Source organism: Dinoponera quadriceps, unplaced genomic scaffold, assembly GCF_001313825.1.
Source record: "Dinoponera quadriceps isolate SergipeBrazil2010 unplaced genomic scaffold, ASM131382v1 scaffold1395, whole genome shotgun sequence".
NCBI lineage: Eukaryota > Metazoa > Arthropoda > Insecta > Hymenoptera > Formicidae > Dinoponera > Dinoponera quadriceps.
Genome location: NW_014556488.1, coordinates 1,414,972 through 1,442,716, shown reverse-complemented (window position 1 = coordinate 1,442,716; position 27,745 = coordinate 1,414,972). Strand labels below are relative to the sequence as shown.

At 45.6% G+C, this 27,745-nt stretch overlaps 2 protein-coding genes and 1 long non-coding RNA gene across 12 annotated transcripts; 2 read left to right on the top strand and 1 right to left on the bottom strand.

Moving 5' to 3' along the window:
* Positions 1-18: 18 nt before the first annotated feature.
* On the bottom strand, positions 19-16,813 carry LOC106747652 (rho GTPase-activating protein 190). 7 transcript variants are annotated; one of them, XM_014625385.1, is made up of 24 exons: positions 16,726-16,813; positions 13,631-14,432; positions 11,377-12,287; positions 11,085-11,294; positions 10,205-10,216; positions 8,797-8,983; positions 8,586-8,701; positions 8,324-8,476; positions 7,995-8,233; positions 6,727-6,928; positions 6,469-6,639; positions 6,023-6,274; positions 5,761-5,939; positions 5,160-5,343; positions 4,840-5,048; positions 4,299-4,715; positions 3,812-4,051; positions 3,183-3,371; positions 2,722-2,810; positions 2,258-2,639; positions 1,965-2,096; positions 1,090-1,134; positions 904-1,000; positions 550-748 (listed from the first exon to the last, which is right to left on the bottom strand). In XM_014625385.1, exons 2-24 carry the CDS (start codon positions 13,799-13,801, stop codon positions 550-552), a joined length of 4,986 nt encoding a protein of 1,661 aa, XP_014480871.1. In that variant the 5' UTR covers positions 13,802-14,432; positions 16,726-16,813. The 7 variants fall into 7 exon arrangements, with proteins under 7 accessions (XP_014480872.1, XP_014480871.1, XP_014480877.1 ...); XM_014625391.1 differs by having other exon boundaries at positions 2,722-2,774; XM_014625388.1 differs by having other exon boundaries at positions 4,840-5,030.
* LOC106747655 lies at positions 2,820-6,078 on the top strand. The gene is made up of 3 exons (XR_001374672.1): positions 2,820-2,969; positions 5,775-5,919; positions 5,991-6,078. It is a non-coding gene; the product is annotated as an uncharacterized LOC106747655 (long non-coding RNA).
* LOC106747654 (adenosylhomocysteinase 2-like) lies at positions 7,899-26,135 on the top strand. Of its 4 annotated transcripts, none has more exons than XM_014625393.1 (11): positions 7,899-7,955; positions 17,399-17,792; positions 20,118-20,165; positions 20,801-20,885; positions 21,349-21,542; positions 21,715-22,039; positions 22,673-22,823; positions 22,984-23,136; positions 23,234-23,399; positions 23,792-24,038; positions 24,557-26,135. In XM_014625393.1, the coding sequence occupies exons 2-11, from the start codon at positions 17,691-17,693 to the stop codon at positions 24,724-24,726; spliced, it is 1,641 nt and encodes a 546-aa protein (XP_014480879.1). In that variant the 5' UTR covers positions 7,899-7,955; positions 17,399-17,690; the 3' UTR covers positions 24,727-26,135. The 4 variants fall into 4 exon arrangements, with proteins under 4 accessions (XP_014480879.1, XP_014480880.1, XP_014480882.1 ...); XM_014625394.1 differs by lacking the exon at positions 7,899-7,955 and adding an exon at positions 17,011-17,085; XM_014625396.1 differs by lacking the exon at positions 7,899-7,955 and having other exon boundaries at positions 17,691-17,792; positions 24,557-24,677; positions 24,810-26,135.
* Positions 26,136-27,745: the final 1,610 nt, after the last annotated feature.

Sequence of the window (27,745 nt, the reverse complement as noted above, 5' to 3'; positions counted from 1 at the left end):
TGTTCCGCTCATATCGCAGGGGGGGGGGGGGGATGAGGAGGAGAGGGTGTCGCGATTCGTCGCATTCCGCGGGAAAACGCGAGCGGAACGCGGCGACGACTGAGAAAATTTGGAGATTCGAATTTGGAGATTCTTCTCCTCGAGACACGTTCGAACCTCGTCGCGCCCACGTGGCACCTCTGTTGCTCATCGCGCGGTTTACGAGTGCGTTAAAGCGAAGTTTAATATCAATAGAAACTATGTTGAGACCAATCGTTTACGCCCGATCGTCGCGTCGACCGCGTAGAAAATTGTGCCGGATTGAATCCGCATCAAGCGGGGCCGCTCGTCGACGCTCCGCTTCCCATCCACTCGTCCACTCATCCATCCGTCCATCCACTCGTTCGTTCGTTCGTTCGTTCGTTCGTTCGTTCACCCTATCCGTCTATCCATCCGTTCATCCATCTGTCCACCCGCCCGTTCGTCCGTCCGTCCGTCCGTCCGTCGAAATTTGTCCACTTGCGCTCGCACAGCAACCTATGCACTGTGCACGCGGCAGCGCATTCGTCACTACACCATCACGATGGCCTCCTCGCCGCAGAATAGGAAGGGATACTGGTCGATCATCGTCTGGACCACGTCCTCCAGGTACGGCCTCATCGCCTCGAATCTGCCGAGGTCGTTGAACTCGATCGGTAGTAACGTAGGCCACCAGCAGATCGCCAGGTTTTTGCTGTCCATGCTGTTGAGCTTGCAATTCTCCGCGACCCTGCGGAGAATCGAAATCACACGAAATTGATATTGTATTTTTGATGTGTAAGTTGTACGTACAAAACATGTAAAATATGTGAAATCCTGTAACATGTAACGGCGCATAACAATCGTGTCCGGTCGTGTGTCTACGGGCACTCCGGAATTACTCACTTCACGAAATGTTGGAAGATGAACTTGAGAACGTCAAAGTTTACAGGGTTCAACTTGTTGAGCATCAAACGCAGAGCCAACAGTCTGCAACTTCGGTCTGCAAAATCACGAGGTGCGCGTTAATATCGTGAGAGAACGTCGAGAAAATGCGATTCGATAAGTGTTATGCGAGATAAGGGCACTGACCTTCCATGTTCATGCAAGTAGCCGACATAGGTTTGCCTCGTGCACCTGATAGAGGCATAACATGTTCTTAAAAATATTTAATTCCTCAATAAAGCGATTCTAATGACGATTTTCGGACATACAGACATTCATATAGACTATAGCAGGGCTGCCCGGTCAGTCAGTCACAGGTATACAAAAAGTGAAATAGTGGTTGTAGCAGAATAGACAAAAATTGACTTCTTAAACAAAATAGTGACTAAAACTGACTGACATTTTTTTTTAGCCAAATTCTGAAAGTAACTGAAGCCATTTAAGCGAAAAAGTAATACTTACTCTTACTTCCCCAGGTTTATCTTTGGATAAAATAACAACAAAAAGTGATTTAAGTGACTGAATGGCAGCGCTGCTATAATCTACAAAAACAAAAAATCAGAAACAAGATTCTGCGAAGATTGCTCGAGTTTCCGATACTGAGATTATTAAGGGTATACCAAAGTCGATGACGAACTTCGATAAACGTCGAGGGGATCCTTAAAATGTTATGTTACATCAATTATATTAACGTCAATTATATTAACACAGCCTCCGTAGAGGTGATTAATCAAGAAGAGATGTACGGGTCTTTGATAGCCTGATCACGGCCTGAACACGGTTGTAGCGATACACTATTTCAATTTTCGTGGGAGGATGTAAATATTTAATGGGCAATAACACACGCACGTGAATCATTCTCCTGGAGAAACCTACACGTTGAATCGATCTTCCACGTTAAACGAATCCCGAGTGCCAATTACTTTCTCACATTTTACCCCTCTTTCCCGAGAGATTTCGAAATAATTCAAGTATTATATATTTTGATTCTAATTAACATCCGGCGAAGTGTGCCGACTTACCTGATATATCCTCCAGCTCGGTCATGCGTTCTTTATCGATCAGTGGCGGTAGCCTCTTGGAAAAGAAATCTTTTAACGCTGTAGCGACAGCGTTTACGGGAATATCCAAAGAATGTATATCGACATTGCCATCTACAACGTCACAAAAGAGAAAAAGACCAGGTCCACGTAAGAATAATTACGTTTCAGGTGAAGAGGGGAAGAAGGGGATTTCAGAAGAGCGCAACGACGGGACTGACGGAGATCGGGGGTAGGGGGGGGGGAGAGGGGGCAGATATCAACGAATGGTGTACCTTCTTCGAACTTTTGGAAAAGCAGCTCCACATGCGCGCGATTACCCGGTACCCTGTATATCCCCTCAGAGTCCAGACCCTCGTCCTCGATAAATCGCACGCACTTCTCGAGGAACAGGGGTATCCGGTTCGTTTCGCTCTGTGCGAAGTCCTCGATCAAGGGTTGCTGCGACTGGCTCGAGATCGGCGTGCCGCCCGGGCCCTTGGTCTGCTTGATCTTCTCCTGCTTCTTCTTCTCCCTCTCCTTCTCCTTCTCCGCGTGCTTCTTGAGCTTCTCCTCCTTCTGCCTCCTCTTCTCCAGCTTCTCGTCCTCCTTCGCCTTCTGCTTGTCCTTCTTCCTGGTCAACTTGTCCCCGTCCTTCGACTTGTTCAATATGCCGAACTGGAAAGGAAACAGTTCGACGACACGATGACATTACGCGCGGACATTGAGCGACGGTCCGTCAGTCTTGATCGGAACTTACACTGGGCGAATTGATCTCCCGCGGCGAGGAAACGTCCAGACTCGACTCATCATCTGGAATGCCAAACGTATTTTCACCCCTCTGCTTGGCTAGAAAGAACCACAAGTTCCATGCAAGTTAGCGCAAGCGTGGAACACGCAACTCAAAGGGAGAACTTAATGAGAAGCGGCGCGGAAATGAGAGAGGTTATCAAGAAGATGTAAGGAGGAGCGAAATATTCGAGGAAGCCGTGATTTTTTAAGCTGAACGTAAGTAAAATATATCTCAAAATCAATTACACATGCGTACCACAGTTCGTCGCTAAATTGGCGTACATTCATACTTTTCGGATGCATACATTCGTACCAATTATATAATACCAGTCACAGAGTTATCATTGTAAATGCTGGTGATATCGGGATACATACTGATTAAGATTTCTGTCTCAGTCAAACGGAGAACCGAACTATCGTGTCACTTACAAGAGGCGCTGAACATCTCCTGCGTCATGTGCTTCACGTTGAACGGGTGTTGCAAGTGCTGCTGCTGCAGGGAATTCCCGGAGAATCTCTTTCGCAAACTGACCGCCGCATACTTGTACTGTTTCGATCTGGACCTCGAGGTGTGCTCGGGATCGCTCGATTCCGATGTGTCGGGCGTTTCGCTGGACACTAGAGAGACAAATGTACTTCGTTGCCGAATCGCTGATTACAGCTTGCGCAAAATAACAACGGGGGAACAGGCACATGGAAAAGTATCAGCATCAATTCGAGACTCATATTCTCATATATAAGAATTGTATAATCGAAAAACATATGATATTGAATTATGTAATATAAAATAATTTTATATGAAATTGAAACTTGCTTATAGAAATTCTATATAGTTCCATTTCAAGTATCGTATTCCTGTTATTCTTGAGTAACGAGAATGTAATATTTTTAATGGGACTATATAGAATGTTTTCATATATAAGCAAGTTTTATCTTTATATAGATTATACATTATGTTATATAAGATTATGCATTCTTGTTTATATATGATAATATGAGCCTGGAATAGATGCAAAATTTTCTTCCCACGTATAACAAATGGGAGAGGGTAATCGCACCTCTGTCCGCTGGATCGACACGCCAGTTCTTGTCGTCCTTCATGTTGTAGTTCAGACCGACTATACCGTCACCGCTGCCCATGCTGGCCAACGACGGCACTTTGGGCGTAGCGACCGGTATCGCGGTGCGTTTCTTACGTATTCTTTTGTGCGACGAGGGCTTCTTGTTCGCCTTGCTCAAGGCGTCAGTCACCCTCTGCCTCTCCAAAGAGCTCCATTCCGAATCGGAGTCGCTGTACGCTGCTCGCCACACACAATCATCGTGAGTAAGCACACGTCAGTAATTCTTACACATCGGTAACGATCCTGTGTACCTTAGAAGAGGAAAAGCCAATGTCCTTTGCTGAACATTACGAGTCTCGAAATCCTTTTCTTTCTTCCAACGTACAGAGTTACGTATTACAACGTAATTGGTATGTGTATGTATGTTACGTAACGATAATGTGCGTTATGTAATGATAATTGCGCCGAAAAGAGATGGTCTTACATGGCTGTCCCTTTTCGCGCCGATGACGCAGCTTAGATTTGTTATTGCCGATGGAGTCCTGTACCAAGGCGTACATGTAATCGCCGTCGTACGCGGAGTACATACTCGGCACCACGTCCTTCACCTGCGCGTACTCGGAGCCGAGGTCGACCAATTCCGGCGTGGCGAGGGGAGCGTGGCCCATCGTGGTCAGTTTCGGCCCGTGCTCGTCTTTCTCACCTATCGTCATCCTGGCTATCGCGTCTGTCACGTTCGAGAAATCCTTCAGATTGATCTTCCCGGGCTGCTTCAACGTCTGGCTGTTACCTTTCGGCCGCGGCTTAGCCTGGGAAATGTGTCGCCGGCCTGTCGTAAAGGCTCTGTGCGAGTAGCTGTTGGTAACTCCGTCTTGGTGCATAAACGTGTCCTTCACCCAACCTGTCACGTAGGAGAGAGAGAGAGAGAGAGACAAACAAAAAAAGGGAGATTCATAGGCTCGATAAATCTTCAGGTACGATTATTGCGGCGCTTCTTCGCGCGAGTCTGATTCGGATGAACTCACCGGACAGCTTGTTCGTGATGTCCTCGTTTTTCATCAGATCCCTCTCCCGTTCCTCGCGATAGAAGTCGACCTGGCTGTAAATGTCGCTGTCGTCGCTCGGCGTGGCCCGGTGATCGACGAACTGTTCGGTCAGGCCGGTGTCCCCGAGATCGCCGTCCGGCGTCAACTGCTCGTACGACTCGGAGCCGCTTCTGAAAGTTACAGACATACTGCTTCACGTTAGACTTTTGAATTACAGAGAAAAAGAGAGGGAAAGAGTGGCGTATTAGGCAATAAGTCAGTTCGCTCTGTTATTGCGGAGCCACGTCTAGAATAGTTACCCGTCATCCGGCGTCTGGAGATGATAGCTCTCGTGTCGTGGCGGCGGCATCGGGTGCAGGGCCGAGTACTCCAGGGTGCCCTCTCCGCTGTCGTTCAGATTGCCCGGCTCCTCCATATTGAACGCTTGCTCGATCTCCGGTTTCTTCTCCCACACCTCTTTGAAGAATGGCGTATAAAACGCCGCTGTGCGAAAAAAAATGATTAATTAGAATAATGCATTGAGAAAAATAATTAAATTAGAATAATGTGATCGAGAAAAATAATCAGAACAATGCAATCGAGAAAATTAATCAGGAAAACGTTGTCGAGGGGAATGATTAATAAAAGTAACGTGATCGTGAAAAATAACTAATTAGAACGACGTGATCGAGAAAAATAGTTAATTAGAGAAGGTCATCAAGAAAAATAATTAAAATAACGTGTGATCGAAAAAAATAATTACAAGAACATTATCGAGGAAAATGATGAATTAAAGCGACGGGATCGAGAAAAATAATTAGAAGAACGTGATCGAGAGAAATAATAATAATTAATTAGTAAGATGAATTAATAACAAATAATTAGAATAACGTGATCTGGTCGAGTGTCGCGATATCTCACTTTTCTGCTGACAGCTGGACGCGGATGTCATGAAATGCGCTTGCAGCCTGTCCGCCGTAGCATTGCCTTCCGTAATGAGCAAGTGACTCAAGTCGTTGCTGAAGAACGCGTTCGCGCCGCCGGTGTCGGTTACAGCCATTATTTGTATCGGCAGATTTGGTATGTTCATGGAAAAAGCACTGGAACAAGGACGCGCGAGTGTTCAACGTGGCACGTAGTTTCGCTTTAAGTTCAAGGGTCACGCTACGTCGCCGATACGTACTTGAGAGTTGCGAGCGACGCTTTCCGCTTCGTGGAGTAGACAAGTATAAAGCCGTGCACCAGCTCATCTCTGAACGCGTTAGCGCCGTGGAAACTCGAGATAATGACCTCGACCCGACGTTTCGATTCTCCCAGGAATGTTTCCAACACTATAGACCGGTCTCCGCTTAGAAAGCAACACTGGTGGCTGAGCAGCGGACCGAGAACGTTCTCGACCGAGTACGGATCGCCGCAGAACATGCACATTATTATCCTGAAAATCAAAACAACCGGTAAAAAAAAAAAAAGGTAAGATGCAAATTAAACATCAGTTTAATCAAGTTTATCAGTTAGTTTAGCAGTTTAGTCACACAGGTAAAAACACTGTTACCTTGAAATCAAAATAAACGTAAAACGAGTGATTATTGATTGTTCAATCGTGTGAGCGACTCGCCAGCGATACTCTACCTGATGTCAGGCTCCAAGCACTCGATGACGCTCTGATATATATTCAAAAAACCAGCTCTGTGATTTATGGATTGTATAAGCTGCTGCAGAGCGTCCTTCACTAGCGGAGTTGGGAACCTCTTGTCCTGTTCCAGATCGTCTATGCAGACGTCGATGAACGGACACTGCAGGCTGCGCGCGACATCAACAGGATGTAATCAGTGCACTTTGCGAATTCTCCAATTTGCGGTCAATCAATTGCGACTACAACACCATTACCTGTCGGCGAGATTCTGTCCCTCCTCCTTGAGCCTCATGGCTTCCATCTCGTCGATACTGGACTCCGGCACGAACATTATTACAATAGGCAGTCCTTGGAAAGGTAGCCTGTCCTCCTGCTCTAAATTCGACAACAGGGTTTTCTCCAAGGAGGACCGAATGTACTCGAAGGAATCCTCATTCGCGTAAATACAAAAAGATCCTGGAACAGAGAAGGCGAGACGCGCGTGAGACGCGGGGATCTTCCCGGAGAAGCACAGGGCTCGGAGTTGTTTACACCTTCAAGGTAATTTTCGAAAGCTTCGTCTACTTTCCCTTTTCTTTTCACCTCTTCCGCTCGCCTGTCGAGCCAAGTGATTGACAGTCGCAGCATATAATTTCAGAACCGACGGACTTATAAGACTTGAGGCACTTCTTAATTTATGAAGAGTTTTCTTATCGAAACTACGATTCTATTGTTTTAATTATTATAATAATACAATTGATAGCGTATAAAAATAACACGCATAAAGGACTAGTTTTAACAAGAACTTTTCAAAATAAGATTGGACAGCTCACGAGATATTCAATCAGATACAGTTAGAAAAGCTGGTAAGAACTAACGCCGATATAGCACTGATATAGCGACAGTTACATTAAATAATAAAATTTAATAAATCTATAATTACATACGTTTCAGTCCTTGATTTAAACCCTTTTCAGTATAACAATAATATATAATAAGGTTATACAGTAATTATAATAATATAATATATATAATAAATAAATAATTTTATATAATAATGTTATAGTATAATAATAATTTGTATAATATAGTACAATAATTATGTAATAATAATATTATAATATATATAATAATAAATAAAAATATATAATTTTATATAAGATTAATCATACAATAAATAATATTAGAATAATATTGCATTAATCCTATATTATTGTTACACAAAAGAGAGTTCAAACCAAAGGCCGAAACATACATCATTATTGATTTATTAAATTTCATTGTTTGACACAACTCTGTATCATCGGCGTTGGCTCTTATTTACCTCTCTAATCGTATATGATTGAACTTTTCAGAAGTTAGGAAGCGCCTCACAGATTATGAAGCCGACAGTCCCGACGCCGACGGCAACGACCGTCAATCGCACGGCGCAAAGTACGAGCAGAGAGGCAAGGGGAAAAAAGTAGATGCGTAGCAGCCCTCAAAAGTCGCCTCGAAAGTGCAAGTAAGTCCGAGCAGTAAGTCTGCACAATAAAATATTTACCGTGTGGCATGAAATCGGAGGTAGTGAAGGAGTTGTGCGGCAGCCCGACGTCGCCGTCTATGATGCGATAGCCGAGGGTGTACAACTGGCAGTCTATCTCCACCTCGTCGTCCTCGGTCTGCGCCCTTATCTCACGGGCGAATTCCTCGCTCAGTTTGTTACTCCCGAGTATGACTAAATTCAACTGATTGTTATCCGACGTTAACTGCCACTGACTACTGTGATTCCACGAGGAAGGTCTGTTAGAACGTTTCCAGATATGCATTATGAAGTAAGACCGCTATTTTTTTTCTCTTATTATCGTCCGACGCGGCGACGCCGCTCTTTACCTGTGTGCCTTCGTGCCGAGTATCCTCTCTATGAGCGCGTCCATGCAATTCGGATAAGCCGGGCAATGCTCTCTTATGGGACAATGCACAAATCCCAAATGTTGAAACAGCATTAGCTTTCTATCCTGATCTAATCTATCTAACGCTTTGTATCTGCGGAAACAGCGGATTAAATATAACATTTTTGAGCGAGAGATCACGCACGGGAAATTAAGAGTGGTTCGTCTCAGAGAGAGTAATAATACGTAAACGTGGCGCGTACCTAAAATCGTCCAACAACGCGTCCGTGATCTCTTTAATATCGTCCTGCGTGATGGTGCCGGACGGGGCTATGCTTTTGAAGTGATAAAACAAATCGGCGTGTTCCAACAGTAACTCCTGCGGACGAGAACGCAACGATAATGCAACTCCGTTGTGTGTGTGCATCTTTCATGGTGCGACGGCGGGAGGGAGGTAAACCCCGAGGGACTCACTTGAAAATTATGCTTGGCCTTCTCGATAATCTCCTTTTGGTGCTGGTCGTAAATCTCTTGGCAATCGTGGTGAGAGAGCTCCTCGAAGCATTCCCGACCCATGAACAAAACTCTAACCTCGGACAGATGTTTTCCGGGCGTAACGTAGCCGGTTTCCTCCAGCAGCTGCTTGAATTGCTTCTTCCACCTGGTGGAAACCGATCGCTATTGATTGCGGTGCAAGGAGTGAGACTTCTCGAGTGATTTTTCATCGGAGATTCAAGGATACGAACTTGGACAGCGAGTTCGACATTTTTGTCGTCACGAAAACGTGTTAATCACGCGTGGAAAGTTAGTCGTGTATTTGTCCAACGATAACGCAGTAGAGCGTCTTAAGGCCGTTCTACAATAGCATAAAGTATGCAGTGAGACGTAAGCAGTAAATTTATCGATTGACCGACCAGTCAGTATATTTCTTTAGGTTCATGTATTCCAAGACGATTGAAATGACGATAAATTTTGCTTTAAACAGAAATAATAGTAGATTTCGGCCTTGTCCACAACTTTGCTTTTATCATTAAGCTTTAAGCTATAAGCCTTAACATATTAAATCAAGTAGTCCGCAATACCTGCTCAAAGCAGTAAGAAAACCGACTAATCACAGTCGATTATTCTCCTTCGGTCGAGGAATTATTAATTGTGATTCGCCAGTTTCCTTATAGCTTACGTCTTAAATAGGAATTGCCGATTTCCTTTACGTTTCATGACTTACGGATTAGAGCAAGTTTAAAATTGGATATGACTTAACGCTCGAGTTTAACGCTAATATACACTTAAAGCAAAGTTATAGGCAAGGCTTTCAATCAGTTGAAAGTCCTAGTTGCTTCTGCTTGAGGCCAAATTTATCCTCACTTTTATCACCTTTTGGAACATATAAACCTAAGGAAATGATTTATTGGTCAATTTCCTTATCACTAAGCAGTAAGACTTGAGTCTTACTGCTTACGTTGTTCCATGTGCCACGGCCTTTACAGTCCACAAGCGACTGCGGTTGGTCAATCAGCTTATTGCCTACATCTTGCCGCATACTTGACGTTATTGTAGAACGACCTTTAACGAGTCACTTTCACCGGACCTTATCTTCATCGTAAATCGTCTCTCTCTCTCTCTCTCTCTCAATTCATGCAACGCGTGCGAATCGACTTCTTATATTAGCCGCCGGCAAATATTGACCGGTCGTAGACACTTCGAATCTACTATTTTTACATGAGACGTGTGAGCACCATAGGTGCGAGCACCGTTACGCAAATGTTAGCGCGGCAAACATCGCGACGCGCACGAGTGTCGTGTGTTAATCCCGATTGAGACGCACTTACTCGTAAGTGACTAATGAGGCAAGTAAAAGAGACAAATGGGCGCAAATGATTACCTTTTCGGAAGTCTGCACAAAGAAACACCACCCAGAATGAAGCAAAGCATTAGTACATTACATATGAGTGTATATTATATTGTAGTATGTCGAATGAAACGATACAAACTTACTGCTAGATCAGTTCTCTATCAGCTCTATGAGAGAAAGGTGTACGAACTTTGACTTTACGATACTTGTTGAAGCAATTACAGCGGATTTGGTCACCCCAACTACGCCGGATCGGTGCACGTTGAAAGCTGCTGTGCATGAAGCTGCTATTTGAATGTGAAAGTGTATAAACACTTTGAATAATTAAATGCCGAATAATGACACTGACTGCATTTACACAGATATCAGATTTAGTATTTCCCGTAATCCATATTTACGCGAACAACACAGAATCGGGCTAATAGCTTTCACTGCGTCGATGTTAAGTGCCATTTTTCTTATTGCTTCAGTTTTTCTATGTTTTACGGCCCTGACACGTAATGATTTGTCAAGTGTGCGAGTTACGAACGCAGGTGACTATAAATGTTAGATATAATATGAAAAATAATTATGTACAAGTAAATAGGAAATAAGTATTTTGAATAAAAACATTCGAGGGAATTGTGAGCGAAGTTCAAAATTCCAGGCTCTTTTGTATCTTTCCCTGACCTTTTCAGGTCTTTCCCTAGCCAATTTAAATTCCTACGACTTTTCTCGATTTTCCAGCTCTGTGGCAATCCTGAGTGACGCTTTAACGTTGATAGCGCATCCCCCGAGCACACCTTAAATCGGATTAGCGTTGCCGTACGAACGCTATTTCGTACATAGCAGCCTTTAGCGTGCACTGAATGTAGCGTGAGTGATCGAATTCGTCGTTAGACGACGGTCACACCGTCGTCGAGGTACTTACTCCAGTCGCCGTTGCTCCTGTTGCACAGCGTTGATGTGATTCTTAAATACGGTCTCGGCCTCGGGCGTCTCCAACACGTCGTAGGGGATTTTCGTGCCGTTGCTCTCGCCGAAGTCGCAGTCGATCCACGGTATGTCCTCGGGACACTCGAAGAAGTATTGGTGGAAGTCGGGATGGTCCTTGATGTACTGTTGCACAGCCGACCATTCTCTGCGAAACAGCGCGCGGAACGTTCAGCCATGAACCGGCGCGACGAAGAGAAGCCGCGCCTGAGGTCACGCGAGGCACTTACTCGTTAATCAGATTCGTTATGTCGGGGCAGATCTCGTGAAGGATATCCGGCAGCAAGTCCAGGTAGCCTTGAATCTTCTTCGCCACCTGCTCGTCCTTCAGCTTCTTGATGTGTCTTCGGAAGAGCCGCTGCGTCGACTCGATGCCGAACAGCTCGACGAACGTGGAGAACTCCTTGTGTTGGGCGAGCTTCTTCGAGGCCTGCGACCACAAGGCGCGATAGTCGGTCACGTGCACCCGGATCAGTCTCTGCAAGGACTCCGTGGAGGCATCCAGCAGTTCCTTCCTGGCTCGGGCTGCCTCGGCGAACGGTATCACCTTGCTGCGCATCTTAGTCTTGTCGATCAGCTGGGCGACGATCATGAATGCCAGGTCGACGTTGATGTTCTCGTGCGCCGATGTCTCGACGACCAGGATCGATCCTTTGTACTCCTTACGCATTATCAGCTTCTCGGCCTCCTTCACGAACTGCTCGTTCGCGTCGTCGTTCTTCGTCGTCACCAGCACGATCGGCTTCTTCGTCTTCATCAGATTGTTGAGGATGTTCGCCACGATCTCAACCTGCTTCTCGATCGACCGGTTCGGCACGAGGCTCACGTCGAACACGCAGAGGAAACCGTCGATGTTCAGCTTACCGTCCGGTAAGACTTTCTGCTCGTATTCCTTCTCGATGCCCAGCTGGTTCTTGCAGATATACATGAGCTTCTCCGCGCTCGTGATCTTGGTGGCGGCGCATCTCTTCGCGTACGGCTCCATCTTACCGCCTTTGAACGGCTGAAACGACGCGTCGTCTATGAACTCCGTGTGCTCGATCACCTGGAACTGAAACTCCGTCCCATCCTCCGCCGCCTTCGTCACCTCGCCCCAGTACAGGAAGTGATCGTTGTTCACCACGCGCCCGCTGAAGTCAGACTGCGAAAGAGGAGAATTTCGAATATTTCGAGAGAGATATCATTGAAGCATTAATTACCTAAATACAAAGAAAAAAAGATCGCTTTGAATTTAATAATAAATAATTCAATTGAAACAAACTTGTCTTTCGGAACAGAGCAAACAATATATATATATGTTTGATTCAACAAACGGAATTGTTTGGTTTCTCAAACGACAAATATTTTTATGTTAAATAATAACATATTTCTTTTGTATCTTCATCTAAACATTACAATGGTTGTCACAAGCAATAAATTATTATTTGATAGAAGTAGCACTATATGTTAGAAAAATATTGAAGAACTTCTTTTTGTTTCAATGGAACAATATTTAATATATAACATTTTTTTTATATTGAAAGCGAAATAATATTTTATTTCCTCTAAATAATATTGATTTATCCATCAAACAACATGGTTTATTCTGGTAAAACAAAATATACTTGATATTAAATTACGTTTATATTAGACAAGTCCAAGTTAAACAAACAAGTGTATTAAATCCTTTCTCTCTGTCTGTAAGTTGCAATTAATCCCGTCGAAAGAATTGCTTATTCGGCCAATAGGAAACCAATGGAACGAGATAAAAACTGTACGTGCATTTTCAATCGTATCTCTTCACCGTATGTTTAATAATCCGATCATCTGTCAATCTTTTGAACAATCAATAAAGATCAGCACGGCGGTGAACCTGTTAACTCATAGCTCGTCACATTCCGGTCCAGTGGACCGTTGAACGGTTTTTCTAGTTTTTCGGTTTTCTAGTTTTCACACGGCATACTCTTTTTTCTTTTTTTCTTAAAGTATCAGCTGTCCGTTACAACGAACGAACGTTATTTTTTCTTAAATCGCATTTCCATCCAAACCATCTGAACATTTTTTCCAAAAATACTTTTTTCGTTACAAGCTTAGTTCAAATTCAAATCATTTTCTCGACCCTATATCACAAGCATCTTATTCAAACTGTATATTTCCAATTTCCACGTTACAAGCTTAAAACATTAACTACAATCTAATCATAGTTAATCATAACCAATTGTAAATATAATTAACTAATATAATTAGTCAGAGTTAATTAAAATGAAAATGACAAGACGACAAAAGCGGTCCGACGGACCGGAGTGTGGCGAATTAAAAACTCGAGAATAAGCGTGGGTTAGCTGAAGTTAGGAAATGTAATTTAAATAGTGCGTGTAGAGAGATTAAGAAGTTATAACTTGAGTGACGCGTGAAGATCGAAAGGTGTAATTATAACGATGCGCGAAGACATCTCGCGAAGGCGTTAATTAATCCAGTAGCACGGAGAAGAGAACGGGGCTTTACCTGCGACAACACCGAGATGTGCTCCACATTGTAGTCGTCGCTCAGGGAGCGCATGAAGCGGTTGCACAGGCATGACTTGCCGACACCGACCTGTCCCTTGTCCTTCTCGGTGCCGGACAGTCCAACCACCGCGACGTTGATGCTCTTCGCGTTGTCGCTCTTCCTCGCCATTTTTAGCACTCTGTGATATCACCGAATCGACAAATTGTCAGGACTAATCTTTTCTCACTCTCTCTCTCTCTCTCTCTCTCTCTCTTTCTCTCTTACTCTCGTGGGGCACAAGGCAGTGTCCCTCAAGACATAGTGAAATTTTCCAACGAAGGATCCGTGCGGCTAACGCAAATACGTCCTTACAGTTTTGGTCATTACTCCGGGCCGGGAAGTTGGCGAGAGGGGAGAAAGAGATTCAACCTCCCTTTGATAACATCTCCCTCGAGAATTCTGACGGCAATCGGCTCGCTTGCTTACACGTCGACGATTCCTCGACTTATGGTACAGATCGTGTGTCCGGATCGTACACACACGATAGACGTGGTCCTCTTCTTGGATTCCTCCGCCAGTCGCCTCGCTCGGAGCTCTTATGCTCTTGTTAGGGATGCGTGGGGGTTGTGTATGTGTGTGTGTGTTTGTGTGACAACGTTACGTTATTAAATCTAAATCGCACACACACGAGAATTGTGCGTGTGTGTGCTTGTGTGCATGTGTATATGTGAAAACCTCTTGAACACTATCTATCGTTAAGCATAGCGTTTATAGTTTAGCACAGCTGTGAGCAATGGTTCTTTGGAATGGCACTGCGTATCTGAAAGAAGAACAGAGAGAGGGAAGGAGGTATAAGCGACGGTACACGTGGAAGCTCCCGTGGAAAATCTCGTTCGCGGCTCGAGACTCGCGGTTCGCGGCTAGATTACTGTCTCTCCTACTCGCCAGATCGGACACACCGCGTGTCTCGCTCGGTGTCTCTTAAAATACAGCTATGAATCATGCATTACGCTTGAAAGAGTTGTTCACAATAGTCCTGTGTCATGCTAATTGCGCCAATAGGCATCGACAAAGGGCGGAATCGTAGGAAAGTCACGTGTGCCCGGGGCGATTTCAACGGTATGCCCAGATAGCACGGTGAACAGAAGTTTACGGGGGATTCATCTTAATGAATACTTGCCGGATGAGAAAGAATATGAACGTCCGGAGGATTCTCGAAGAATTAACTACAATCGAATTCGTCTTGAAGTATTCTTCAAAGGTTCGTTACAGCGAGAACTTCGGGATTCGGTACTTGGGATATTCGGGGAATTTATGAGGAATTACGAGTATCTTGTTCGTTGCAATTACTTCCTGTGGCTGCGTTCAGCAAATGCTTGTGTTACCTTCCAGTGTGTTTTGTGTGTGTGCATTATTGCAACTGGAACTTTCTTTATAAGTAAATAATATCTCGATATAATAAAAAGGACACCAGTGACGTTCCATTGAGTGAGAATATGAATGAACCGGATTCATTTTATAAATTGCTACTTTATAAAACCTAAAATTGGCTGAGTATAATATTTATTACTGTCTTTATTTTATATGATATGCAATTTTAGAATCCTTTCTTCTTTCATGCGGTTGTAAAGTTTATTAATACATTTTGATATTTATTTTTCAACATGGAAGCTACCCTGTAAGTTCGTCGGAGTTCAGATACACCCTGTATAACATATGAACATAATAGTTATATTGTTGACTGTGAAACTATCATATTTATATAACATTACTTTCAGAGTTTACATTTTATTGGATATTTTACGTATTCCTCTTTCTATCCACAAACACCATTCCTCTTGAATCAGAGCAAACATCTGTCGATATGAAATAATTCTACACTCCGAATGCTCCGAAAAGTTCTCAGGAATTCCAATCATGGTGCATGCAGCTTCCCGGATTCTTATAGTATTCTTCTACGAATTTCCAAAGAATTACAATTCGGGGAAGGTAGAAAACTCTCGGAACACTTGAAGAATTCATCGCGCTGTCCGTCCGGGTGAGCGCTTCCTTCGGGGGATCGCGGCTCTGCGGCGGTGACACAGTACGTGAGAGAAGCGGCGACGAGAGGGAGATCTCGGAAAGATTTTTTCCGAGCGTCACCCGAGATTACATCAGGCGCGCGCGGTTATCGGATTATCGGCGCGTTCCGCGCTTTTATAATAGCGACCTTGCTTATTTCTGGCCGCGGCCGTGGCTTTCTCACGGGGGCGGAGAGGGTCGTCTACGTTCTCGCACGCAACCGTCCTCGCGATCGGCGCGTCCGTCTTGGGAATCGGGATCGGACGCACGTTCGACGGCCGCGAGAGAAGGCCGAGTGATCGAAAATCGCTCACGAAGGGAAACCCGACGAAAGCGAGTCTGACGACGACACCGAGAGGGAAACGACATATGTGTGTGTGTGTGTGCCGGAGAGGACTCGGCCGTCGCGAAACTACAGGCACGTTCCTCCCGCAACTGCACTACACCTCTTGCACTCGTAACGGGAAAAGGTGCACACAAATCCTCCGGACACTGGAGGGAAAAAAAAAAAGAGAAAGATGAAAATTGAAAGGAAGTACGGCAACCGCAACTGGACGGAGAATGAAAGCCCGCGTCCGCTGTCCGTCTCATTCTTCCCCTCCCCCCTCCTTAGCCCCAGCACTTCCCGACACTTTTCGGCAACGCGCACAAAGTAGGCGTGCATACGTCCCGGCTCCGGGACTGGACGGGAGAAAGGGGAAGAAACGCTCGAGCGAGGGAGCGAGACAGACAGAGCGACACGCGAAAGATCTCGCTGACGCGACGGTCCCGACGCGTCGGGGTGACAGCCGCGGGTGTAGATCGATATGCACTGTACACAACCGCGCTCGCTCCCGGCGAGGACGGCCAAGTCGCGGTGACAATGACGGTGTGACGGCCGTTCGAGTGACGGGGGAGAGAAGCGAAAAAAGCACACCCTCGCCATCGGCGACGCTCGTCGTCGGCGTGTCCGCGAGGTCTACCGGGGCGACGATCACGGCGATCTCTCATTCTCTCTCACTCTTTCACCATACACACACACACTCTCTCTCTCTCTCTCTTTCTCTCTCTACCTGAATGGGGAAGCGCACGCTGCCTCTTCTTCGGGGGGCCTCGGTCGTCGTCACCGGGCTCTGTCGCTCGGTCCCGCGAGCGGTCGCGGGATCCGGATCGGCTCCTCGGCGAGCGTACCCGTCGTCGCCCGCCCGCCCGTTGCTCTCTCGTCGGCTCGGCTGGACTCGGCGCGACGCGACGCGGCGCGGCGCGACGTTGACGCCGTGATGCGATGCGCGACGTGACGGCGACAAGGCGACGTGACGTGACGTTGACACGGGGGCCGCCGAGCAACGGGCGGCTTCCTCTACGCTCGCGCGGCACCGCGACGCATCGACGCGACGGCTGGCACGTCTCCCGTGAGCAGCGCGGGGTCCCAGGTGTGTAAATAACTTCACGTCAAACACCGAGTGTCGGCTCGGAGAGGAGCCATCTTGCTGGGCGGGTGGGCACGCATCGGCGTACGCCGATGTTTTCCGCCCGGCTAGTAGCGCCGGCGCTCAGGGCCGTGCGCGCAGGGGACGGCGCCCCGAGTCATCTCTCATACCGGGCGGTGGTGGGGGTTGTCTCGCGTTTGTTCACGTGATCGTGCAGCGTTTGACGTCTCAAATCACGGCTGCTTTCGTTTCTAACGAGATCAGAGAGAGACGCGATCTTTCTTGTAATTTAAAAGTATCTTCGGTTATGTTTCAGTTTCCTGTGACACGCTTCCTTTCTCGGCGATAAAGCTTAAGAAAGATTGAAATACGCGTCACACGTGTCATCAAGAGACACGCCGGAGGGTCTCGCGCGCCGGCTCCACATCGCGGAGCGTGTTCTGCTTATGCACCTGTGACAGAGACAGACGCGAATAAATCCGATATCGACCGTGTGCCGGCGTGTCGAGGTGCACCGCGCAGCGCCCAGGTAGCTACAGCCCTGGTCCGCGCGCGCACAGCGCGTCCTGACGGCCAGTAGACGAGCCTTGCGGACGTGCATTCGAAAAATGGCCGACAGCGGGGATGGTGTGAGCAGTACGTCGTCCGGGAAAGAGGCGAGAAACACTCTGCATGATGGCCCGATCACCGATCCGGCGTCCAACACCAAGGTAAATTGCGTCGCGCTCTCGCACCGCCGTGGAAAAGCGGGCCGTCGCGCGCGCTCCCGCCGACGTTCGCGTTAATTTACCCGCCGTGTGTGCCACGACTGTCGTATTTGCCGCCGTTCTCACGGCGAAGCTGCCGAGCGGTTTATGCATGATTAAAACGCGTGGAATCCCGTCGACGACGACGACGTTCGTGTGTACGCCGCCCGCCCGTTCGTCCCGGAGGAATCGGGAATCGCGTCTCCGTCCGCGTCTTCTCCTTTCGTCCCTCTTATTTACATTGGTTTCTCCTATCTCTCTCTCTCTCTCTTTTTTTCTCGCTCTCTCTTTCTCTCGTATCTCTGTCTCTTACTCTCTCTTTCCATCTCTCTCTCTCTCTCTCTCTCTCTCTTTTTCACCCCACTTATGTCCGTCTCTGTCAGTCTTTATCAAGTCCTCACCTGTATTTCTTTTGTATATCGCCCGTGTCAGCCCAACCCTTTCGAGTCTTGTGACCACATGTGGTCGTTACATAACTAGGCACATGGTATTAATTGACATGTCGCTCTTTGATGAATGGGCGTTGGTTAACAGTTATCTATTTGTATACCGAGTATACTGAGACCCCTGTTTGCAGCTGTGTCTGGTCTGAGAAATTCCGCTTTGCCGCTGGCTCCTCACACTTCTCGCCGTGTCGATTAAACGAATCGTCCAGGAAACGGGCAAATAGGAGAGTAAATGAGAGAGAAAGAGAGAGAGAGAGAGAGGGTGGAGAAATAATGGAAATTGAGTGCGCTTAATTTACTTATCGTCATTATAAGATCGCGACCGACGTTGTCGTTCGTTAACATCGTTCGAGTCTCGATGCACAGAAATTAAGTATAAAGTAAGAATATCAATATCTGTACACGTAGGTAAATCTGAACGTTCTTATTGTTTTGGTCTTTGAATAGAAGATGATATTATAGCCTCCCATTTATATTGTACACAATTACTTTGTTAATAATTAATATTTAAAAATGAAAACTTAATGATTATATTCGCCAAAGTATCGTTTAATCGATTCTGAATACAAAATTGTATAATATTTATCACTTTGGATGTTATTTTAAAAAATGTGGCGATATTGCATTATGAGTCGAAAAAGAACAAGAGTGGTAATGTGGCCCCGCACTAAAATAGATTTAAACAATTAGTTTTGTTTTAAAGAACACAGTGTTTGGTTGTATAAATTTATTTAAAGTAAAAAATTCCAGTGCACTTTTTCTAACACAAAATTTTTTACCGTGCAGCTGCATGAGTGGGCTACTAAACAAATGATTTCATAAGTAACCCTTAGAATTAGAAGTAGAATTCGTCATCCAATAGCGGAGATATTAAGGGGACCGTAATATCATCCTCTCCTCTATAAATATCTAAACTTTCCACGCAGAATATGTGTATATATTCAACATATATATTCTATATTGAATACCTAAGTATATTCGTATTTAAAGATTAAAGACCAAGCCGATAAAAATGGTCCGTGTTTAGGTATTGGTATCTTTCATCTTGCCATTTTTCATGCGAATACATTTATATAATGGCTGTTTCAGGCACATAACAAGCTGTGTTATTACGTTACCTCGTTAATCGAAATAACAATAGCAACTTAAAGAACTGTGATTGCATGCGGTTATTACACATAGTGCCTGTGACTCGGCATACGAGACGCTTATGTATTATTTTACATATAGAGCATTATTCACACAGTAGTCCGTAGGTTCGGTACCAATCACTCATGCATCGCTCATAAGCCTAGACACACCATTTAGGCGTGGCACAATTAGCACTATGTGAATTGTGTTGAGTGCAAAAAGGAAAGAAAGATAATTCGGGAATAACTTCAAGGGAAAAAAATACCGTTGAGTTATCATGAAAAAAAGTGCCGCTTTCAAATTGTCCGACGGTTGACCTACTCGTTTCTCCTTTGAAATCGATCAGCGCGATTCGGCAGAGATCGCGAGACATTTGGCGGTACATAAGGAACCTGCTTGTTCACGGAATTATTCGTCCCGGTGCGTCTGATCGATCGTCAATTGACTCGTCAATTGGAGAACGCTTTGGTGTGTACACAAATTATTATTACGCGCGAGATTCGGAATCGAGCCGAGAGATAGGGAGAAAACAAAAAAAAAAGATAAGATAAAGGAAATGAGCATCGATGTGTCGTTAAGCGCGCGAGTCGCGCACACTTTTGTGCGCGCGCGAGTGTGTAAACCTTTTGGGAGCTTTGTACCAAGCTACGGACTGTGTCGCAGACACCTGAATGACATTTGAATCATGAAATGGTGGTTGTTGTGATTTCAGAGCCTAGAGGCATCAAATAATGCCTTTCACGGCGCGAGAACGAAATTAGTAAGTAAGAGTACAATATNAACCCCCCCCCCCCCCAAAAAACACGTCATGTAGAGAACGATCCTCTTGCTATGTGTGTGTATATATATATATATATATATATATATATATACTCATTTTACCTTTCTCCATCCCCCCTCCCCCCTTTCCTCCCTTCAGGGCTGCTTTGTCTCCTCGTTGTAACAAACATCGTGTGTGCTGGTTAGTTTATCATTCTCGCCTGTCGATCAAACAACACAGACTAATAACGGCACGATTATATTGTCGCGGCGGTATAATTAGAACTCGTTAACTCTCTATCTTATCTGCGCTCGAGGCGCTGCCGGGAGATGCTGCTCGGAGATCTTGGACTTTTATCTCGCTTCATTGTACGAACACGTTATCGGCCTTCTTAAAAAAAAAAAACCTCCGAAAGAGCCTCTCTACTTCTTTCTCTTCGAACAGTTCTCTGTAAATCGTCCGTGATTGATCTGTGTTTTTTATACTCAGCACAATGAACTAGCTTCATACGCACTCTTCAGTTCGTAGTTCATTTCTTTCGATGCAACGCGGCCCTTTTAGAAGAGAAAAAACAAGAACAACATGGAGGTTCTTCGTGAGCATGATGACACTGACTGTGCCTTTCGATCTTGTAGGACTCCAAGTCCGGGGCGCTGAAGAAGTCCAGCCGCTACCGCAGCCGCTCCTTGTCGGCCAGCAGCACCGACAGTTACAGTTCCGGTACGAGTGCACTATTCTGTGATCGCGTAGCGCATAGTGGACGCCGCCCAGTGTGTGCCTCCAAGAGAAGCTCAGCAAATCGAGCGAATCTCTTTTCTGCCGCCTCTTCGTCGCGAAGAGCGGAAAGAACTTCTCTCGTAGAGCTTGCTTCTTCTTCTTCTTCCTTCTCCTCCTCTTCTTCTTCTTCTTCTTCTCATTCTTCTTCTCACGATTTAACGTCCCTCGTTTTTTTCTTCTCTATCTTTCTCTAGCGATTGCAAGCGTATATTTGTGCGTATATGACTGCTTCGAAAAATTAGTTCCAGCCTTCGTAGTAGTACATAGTCGTGTGTGAATAACATTCCTCTCTCGGTCCTTAACGAGCGCATCCTTTAGCCGCGCCCATGATAGGATGATGATGATAACCATGCACTTGGATGTGTTACTAATAATCGATGTTTTTCGGCACCCGGCGCTACCTTAGCATCTTATACAGGGAGCTCGTCTGACGAGGATGACGTGTCACCGCGCGAGAAGATCCAGAAGACGGAGAGGGGCTTCACGGACTTCTGCGTGCGCAACATCGATCAGCACGCCTTCGGCCGCAGGGAAATCGAAATCGCCGAGCAGGAGATGCCGGGGATCATGGCGTTGCGGAAACGTGCCGCCGACGACAAGGTGTGTGTATATGTGCACCTTTCTTCTGTCTCTCGCCGACGGCGCCGCTGTTAGCCGGGGTCTCGATGACGTCGACGCGCGAATGAGGCGACCGTCAAGATATTAGCTCGAAAGAGAAGAAAGGAAGCGCGTGCGTGCGCGCGTATGAATGACCGAAACTCGCTTTATGTAGCCGCTGAAGAACGCGAAGATCGTGGGCTGCACCCACATCAACGCGCAGACCGCCGTCCTGATCGAGACGCTGGTGGAGCTGGGCGCACAGGTACGATGGGCCGCGTGCAATATTTACTCGACGCAGAACGAGGTGGCCGCGGCGTTGGCGCACGCCAACTACCCGGTGTTCGCGTGGCGCGGCGAGACCGAGGAGGACTTCTGGTGGTGCATCGACAAGTGCGTCGCCGCCGAGAATTGGCAGCCCAATATGATATTGGACGACGGCGGTGACGCCACGCACTTGATGCTCAAGAAGTACAACGCCATGTTCAAGATGATTCAAGGTTCGTTCATGCCAGCTTCGCTCTCAGTCGCGTCCAGTGTTATCTAATTATAATATGTTACATTCAGAACTATCCGGCCGTGATGCTGGATGAAATTAGCACCCCCATTTTTTTTTTAAGGTAGTTGTATCGTAGAGTGCCGGATTTCCAGTGGCGATATTAAGGGCCACTACATAAGTTTATTGTGTACTGAAATAACATATTCTCCTATAACTTTGTTTAATTAAGTGATAAATTAATTTTGAGCGAAATTAAGAGAAATATACACGCAATATTACAGAGATACTATTTTGTATTCCTTTTATTCAAATGCTTTAGTTTTACTATGTTATGTATAAGATTCATTATTATATTTTCTAACTACGCCAATAATTAGATTATATACATATATATATAAGTTTCAATGAATTCTTAAAAAAAAACACATTTTATGCTACAACTACCTTCAATCAGCGAAACTCTTCATGAATATAAAAGAAACTATATTCCATGAAAGGAAGTTGAAACTCTAATCAGAACTATCGAGAATTAACATTGGGTTGTTAACAACAATGATTCAATAGTAATAATAATTCCGTCGAGGCTTGATTTACAAACGAATAAAACGGCGGGCGTGTGTAAATCCTTGTGTAGGAATCGTCGAAGAGAGCGTAACGGGCGTGCACAGACTGTATCAGTTGTCCAAGGCAGGTAAACTTTCTGTCCCAGCGATGAACGTGAACGACAGCGTGACGAAAACCAAGTTTGATAATCTTTACAGCTGTCGCGAGAGCATTATCGACAGGTGAGTTATTCGACGGGAGGTCGAATGTCGCGCGACCACGAGGAAAGCACGACTTACGGGAGAGCCGTGCGGCTTATGCGTTATCCCGCGCGCACGAGAGTCAAGAGAGTCCGTCTCTCGCGGGCTCTCAATCCTCTCATCGAATTTGTCGTTTTTGTAGCTTAAAGAGATCCACCGACGTCATGTTCGGCGGCAAGCAGGTTGTAATATGCGGCTACGGGGAGGTCGGCAAGGGATGCTGCCAAGCCCTCAAGGGCTTGGGCTGCATCGTTTATATCACCGAGATCGATCCCATATGTGCGCTGCAAGCCAGGTAAGGCGCGCGATAAAGCTGGCCAACCGCACGGGCCAAGTCCGGGAGCAAGTGGCGGAGATCATATACATATATATGTGTGTTGTCGCATTTACAGCATGGACGGCTTCAGAGTGATGAAACTCAATGAAGTCATTCGAAATGTAGACATTGTTATTACAGCGACGGGCAATAAAAACGTGGTGACGCGCGAGCACATGGACAAAATGAAGAACGGATGCGTGGTGTGCAATATGGGCCACAGCAACACCGAGATTGACATCGTACGTGCATATCACCCGCTACTCTTTGTCCTCTTCATCACGCACGGCTCATTCCGAAGATTAACTCGCCAGTAAACACCAATCAATAGCAGCATTACGACGGTGTTGTAATTTCCCGCTCGGCAATGTGAACGCTACGTACAACGTATGTTATGTTGCATTTGCTTCGTTGAGTGAGGAATTGTAACATTCATGCAATGTTGTTGTTGGTTGATGTTTGTTACACAGAACAGAAATATTGTACTGCGATTCACTGTTGAAGGAATAATTCTTAGCTCGCTACCATTTTTTTCTCTCTCTCTCTCTCTCTCTCTCTTTTTTCTCTGTCTTTCAAAAAAAGAAAGCTAATCAGGCACGAAATTAAGTCCCTCTTTTATGTTCTGTCTAAACAGAACAGTTTACGTACGCCCGACCTGACGTGGGAGAAAGTGAGGTCGCAGGTGGATCACGTGATCTGGCCGGACGGCAAGCGCATCGTGCTCCTGGCGGAAGGCCGTCTGGTAAACTTGTCGTGCTCGAGTATACCGTCGTTCGTGGTGTCTATTACTGCCGCTACGCAAGCGCTGGCCTTAATCGAGCTGTTCAACGCGCCACCGGGACGGTACAAGAGCGACGTTTACTTGCTACCGAAGAAGATGGGTATGTGTGTACACACACAATTGCGAGGCACGAACACACATGTTCGTCCAAAGCTGAGTATACCCTGAGCGAACGAACAGAGAAGGAACCGCGAATGCAAACTTTCGTTATTACAATTCGGAGAATGCGCGACGTCACGACGAATCCGAGCGGAACTTTTCGGGCCCACCAGGTGGTTTTCGGGAAAGCCTCGTGCGCGTTAGACGCTAAAATTCAAAGATAAACCTTGTGTACAATAGTTATTCTTAGAATTTGACGGAAAATATCACTTTTGACATCACTAGTTTGATGTCTGAGAGGTTACTTCTTGTTACCTTTTCTGCCACGAAGCAGCTAATTTCATTGTTTCGTACCGATGAGACTGAATGGCAGCACTGCATCGCACATCGCTGTTCGTTCGCTTGGTGTAGACTCACCTTAATTTGAAGTGCGTGAACTTCAGATGCAATGAACACAAAAACGCAGTGTCGCGTATTCAGACGTCGAGCGCAAAGTAAGTCGATAACGTCGGCCTGCAGATGAGTACGTCGCGTCGCTGCATTTACCCACGTTCGACGCGCACCTGACGGAACTGACGGACGAGCAGGCGAAGTACATGGGCCTCAACAAGGCGGGTCCTTTCAAGCCTAACTACTACCGGTTAGTATCGGGCTTCAGTCTCTGGCACGAAGAGCGACTGATTGATTGATCGTTCGATCGATTGGTTTCGTGTATGTGTGTGCGCGCACGCCTGTGTCACCTATCTACTGTTGTGTTGTGGATCTGTTTCAGCTACTAAAAACCAATGGGCGAGTAATGTGGCATTGACTAGCACGTGCGACACTCACTCAGCATTACACACCTCTTCACAAGTATTAAAAACAAACCAGCCACCACCAACAACCCTTTTACTTTACCTCCCCCCCNCCCCCCCCCCCCCCCACCGAACCTCAGCCCACTTTGTGCCGGTTGGCTTTCTTTTAATCCTACCGATGCGTCAAGTTTTCTTGTCGTTCAGTCGATCGATAGACAGAGAGAGATACCTTTTATTTATGGGTTCAACCTTCGTGGAGATTCGCGCTACGTGAATCCCGTTGTTATTATCCGTGCTAATCATCCGCAAAGAATGCGTTAATAACGTCGTAGTGAACACACACACACACACACATACCTGATCCAGCAGTAGCCGATAATCGATATTAGGAACGACCTCAGAGCTAAGCAACGAGTATTATCCGGCAGAAAGGAGAATCATCTTTCCGGGATATGCATACTCCTGAGACACCGATGTGTGTGTGTGTATGTGTGTGTGTGCGTGCGTGTGCATCTTTTCGTGTGTGCGCGCGTGTGTGTGTGTGTGTTTCGAAGTTATTTATTCGAAATCCACGTATCCCCGCGGTACTGCCCAGTCCTGTAAATTTGCATATTTTCGAACTTGCGTATCCGACTTAACTTTCGTAACAGTTTTCCTCTTCGAGATGCGCGAGTGTACAGCCCGCGATTGTCGGGACGAATCGGGAGCGAGAAAGAGAGAGAGTGAGAGTGAGTGAGAGAGAGTGAGTGAAAGTGTGAGAGATAAAGAGAGATTCTGAAAAATTGTCAGACTACGCACGCAAATCGTCGACCGAATATTGTAGATACAAACACGAGCCCTGTATAGTTCGCAAAGCCGGAGAGAGCCAATTGAAATTGTATCTGTCCATTAGATACTACGTTCAGTAAGTTTTAACGTTAGTTTGTAAAGAATAATTAACGAAAGAGACGTTTCAAAGTAGTATATCGGCGGGAGCGTATGTACGTGCAAAAAGTGGTGTGTAACGCGTTTTGCTCGGGGCGGATTCCGAGACTCGACCGCGCGAACCTGTCCTCTCCCCGGGCAGAAGTCAATTCTACCCCGACGAGAACTTCCGTCGCGACGTCCTCGGGAGCCCGCGGTTCGAATCTCGGGATCCTCTCTTCGGCCACCCGATCACGTTAAGCGGCGTTCGGAAACACTCTCCGGAGGAGAGCAGAGCGAATGGCGGCAGGACCAGGTTTCACTCACACGGAAAAAAAATTAGCCTTAAATCAATAATAAATATTCTGATATTTAAATAAGAATATTGTAATCTTCTTAGGGGATTTTTCTTATTGATTTAATTGAATTTATATTGATGCAAGTGTTGCATTCAATTCAAGACTAAAAATCTTTTGAGAAGATTATAATATCCTTGTTTATGTATGAAGATGTCTATCATTGATTTGAGACTTTTTTTTTCTGTGCAGGGTGCGGATAATTGCTAAACGACAATTTTTATCTATCACGTCAATGTACTATTGGCGATCCCTGAGGATCGTATATTGACCGGTTATTCGTCAGTACATAACTAGCGTCTTTCTAACGTTTTAGGCTTTTGTAGTATAGATAAATACAAGGAAAACGATTGGTATCATTTCTAGGCTCATATTTTTATATATAAGAAAGAATGTATAATCTTATGTGGAGATAAAACTTGCTTACACGAAGAAATTCTATATAGTTCCATTAAAAATATATTCTTGTTATCCAAGAATAATTCTCATGAATTGAGAGGAAAAATATTTGATAGAACGTACGATATCCTTTCAAACGTATACGATTTTTAACTTGAAGATATCATTCTAATATTGCTACATTATTTCTAACGTTTTCGCATGCCTGGATTCTTGGAAGCAATTTATCTAGCTCATTTACAAGCCTTTTATCAGAAATATCAAAATTGATAGATACAATCTCCAAAAATAGATAAAAAAAAATATTACCATTCTTGTGCATTCTTGACCCGCTTATTGCGACACATTTTCTTTCATCGTTACCACCTTCCGAAAGCAACATCGAAAGCCAAGCTTTTGCATTTATTAAAACTTTTTCTACTTATTTTTCAACGATAGAATCTGTCCTGTAAGTTTGTCGGTGGAGTTCAGCTACACCTTGTATATGAAAATATGAATCTTGATGAAAATTTCGAATGCAACAGTTCAGGCGTTCAGCCTGAAATTTCAAAGTGGAAATTTACACTCCCCGAGGTGCACCCAGGTGAAGTTTCCGAACGCAGCGCCTCGCACACGGACCCGTATACGTGTGTACGTTTTAATTTCCTAGCGCATACTACTGTTACATCGCGATACGTGCGTGCATGCGTGCGTGCGTGCATTGATAATGCACGTTAGTCAATGAATTTGTTGTGCCCTTAATAGTGACGAGGTTTACATACATATATATATATAAATATACAAGACGCGCGCGCGGTGTGTGCTCGCTAAACGTACGACTACATCAACCGTGACTATTTATACACCATCCTTTTGCCCCTNCGGTGTGTGCTCGCTAAACGTACGACTACATCAACCGTGACTATTTATACCCCATCCTTTTGCCCCCCCCCCCCCCCGATGCGCGAACGTGTCGCGGGCTACGACTAACCCGAAAGCCGTGTACATAATTATTTAATATGGAAAGACACTAACACGAAATTCCTAGGCGATAAGCTAGCCGTTAGATTATTATTAGTCTGTTAATCAATTTCTGGTTATTATTGTTACCCTCGCCTGGCGCGCGCGCCCGCCCGCGTGAGCGACGCGCGAGCGAAGAGCGAGAGATCGATTTGCATACCCCACGATGATTAGGAGAAATAAATGCCTACCACATTTAGAGAATTAATTAAGTGCCGATGCTGTTCTTTCCCGGAACCCCCTCCCCCCTTTTCTCA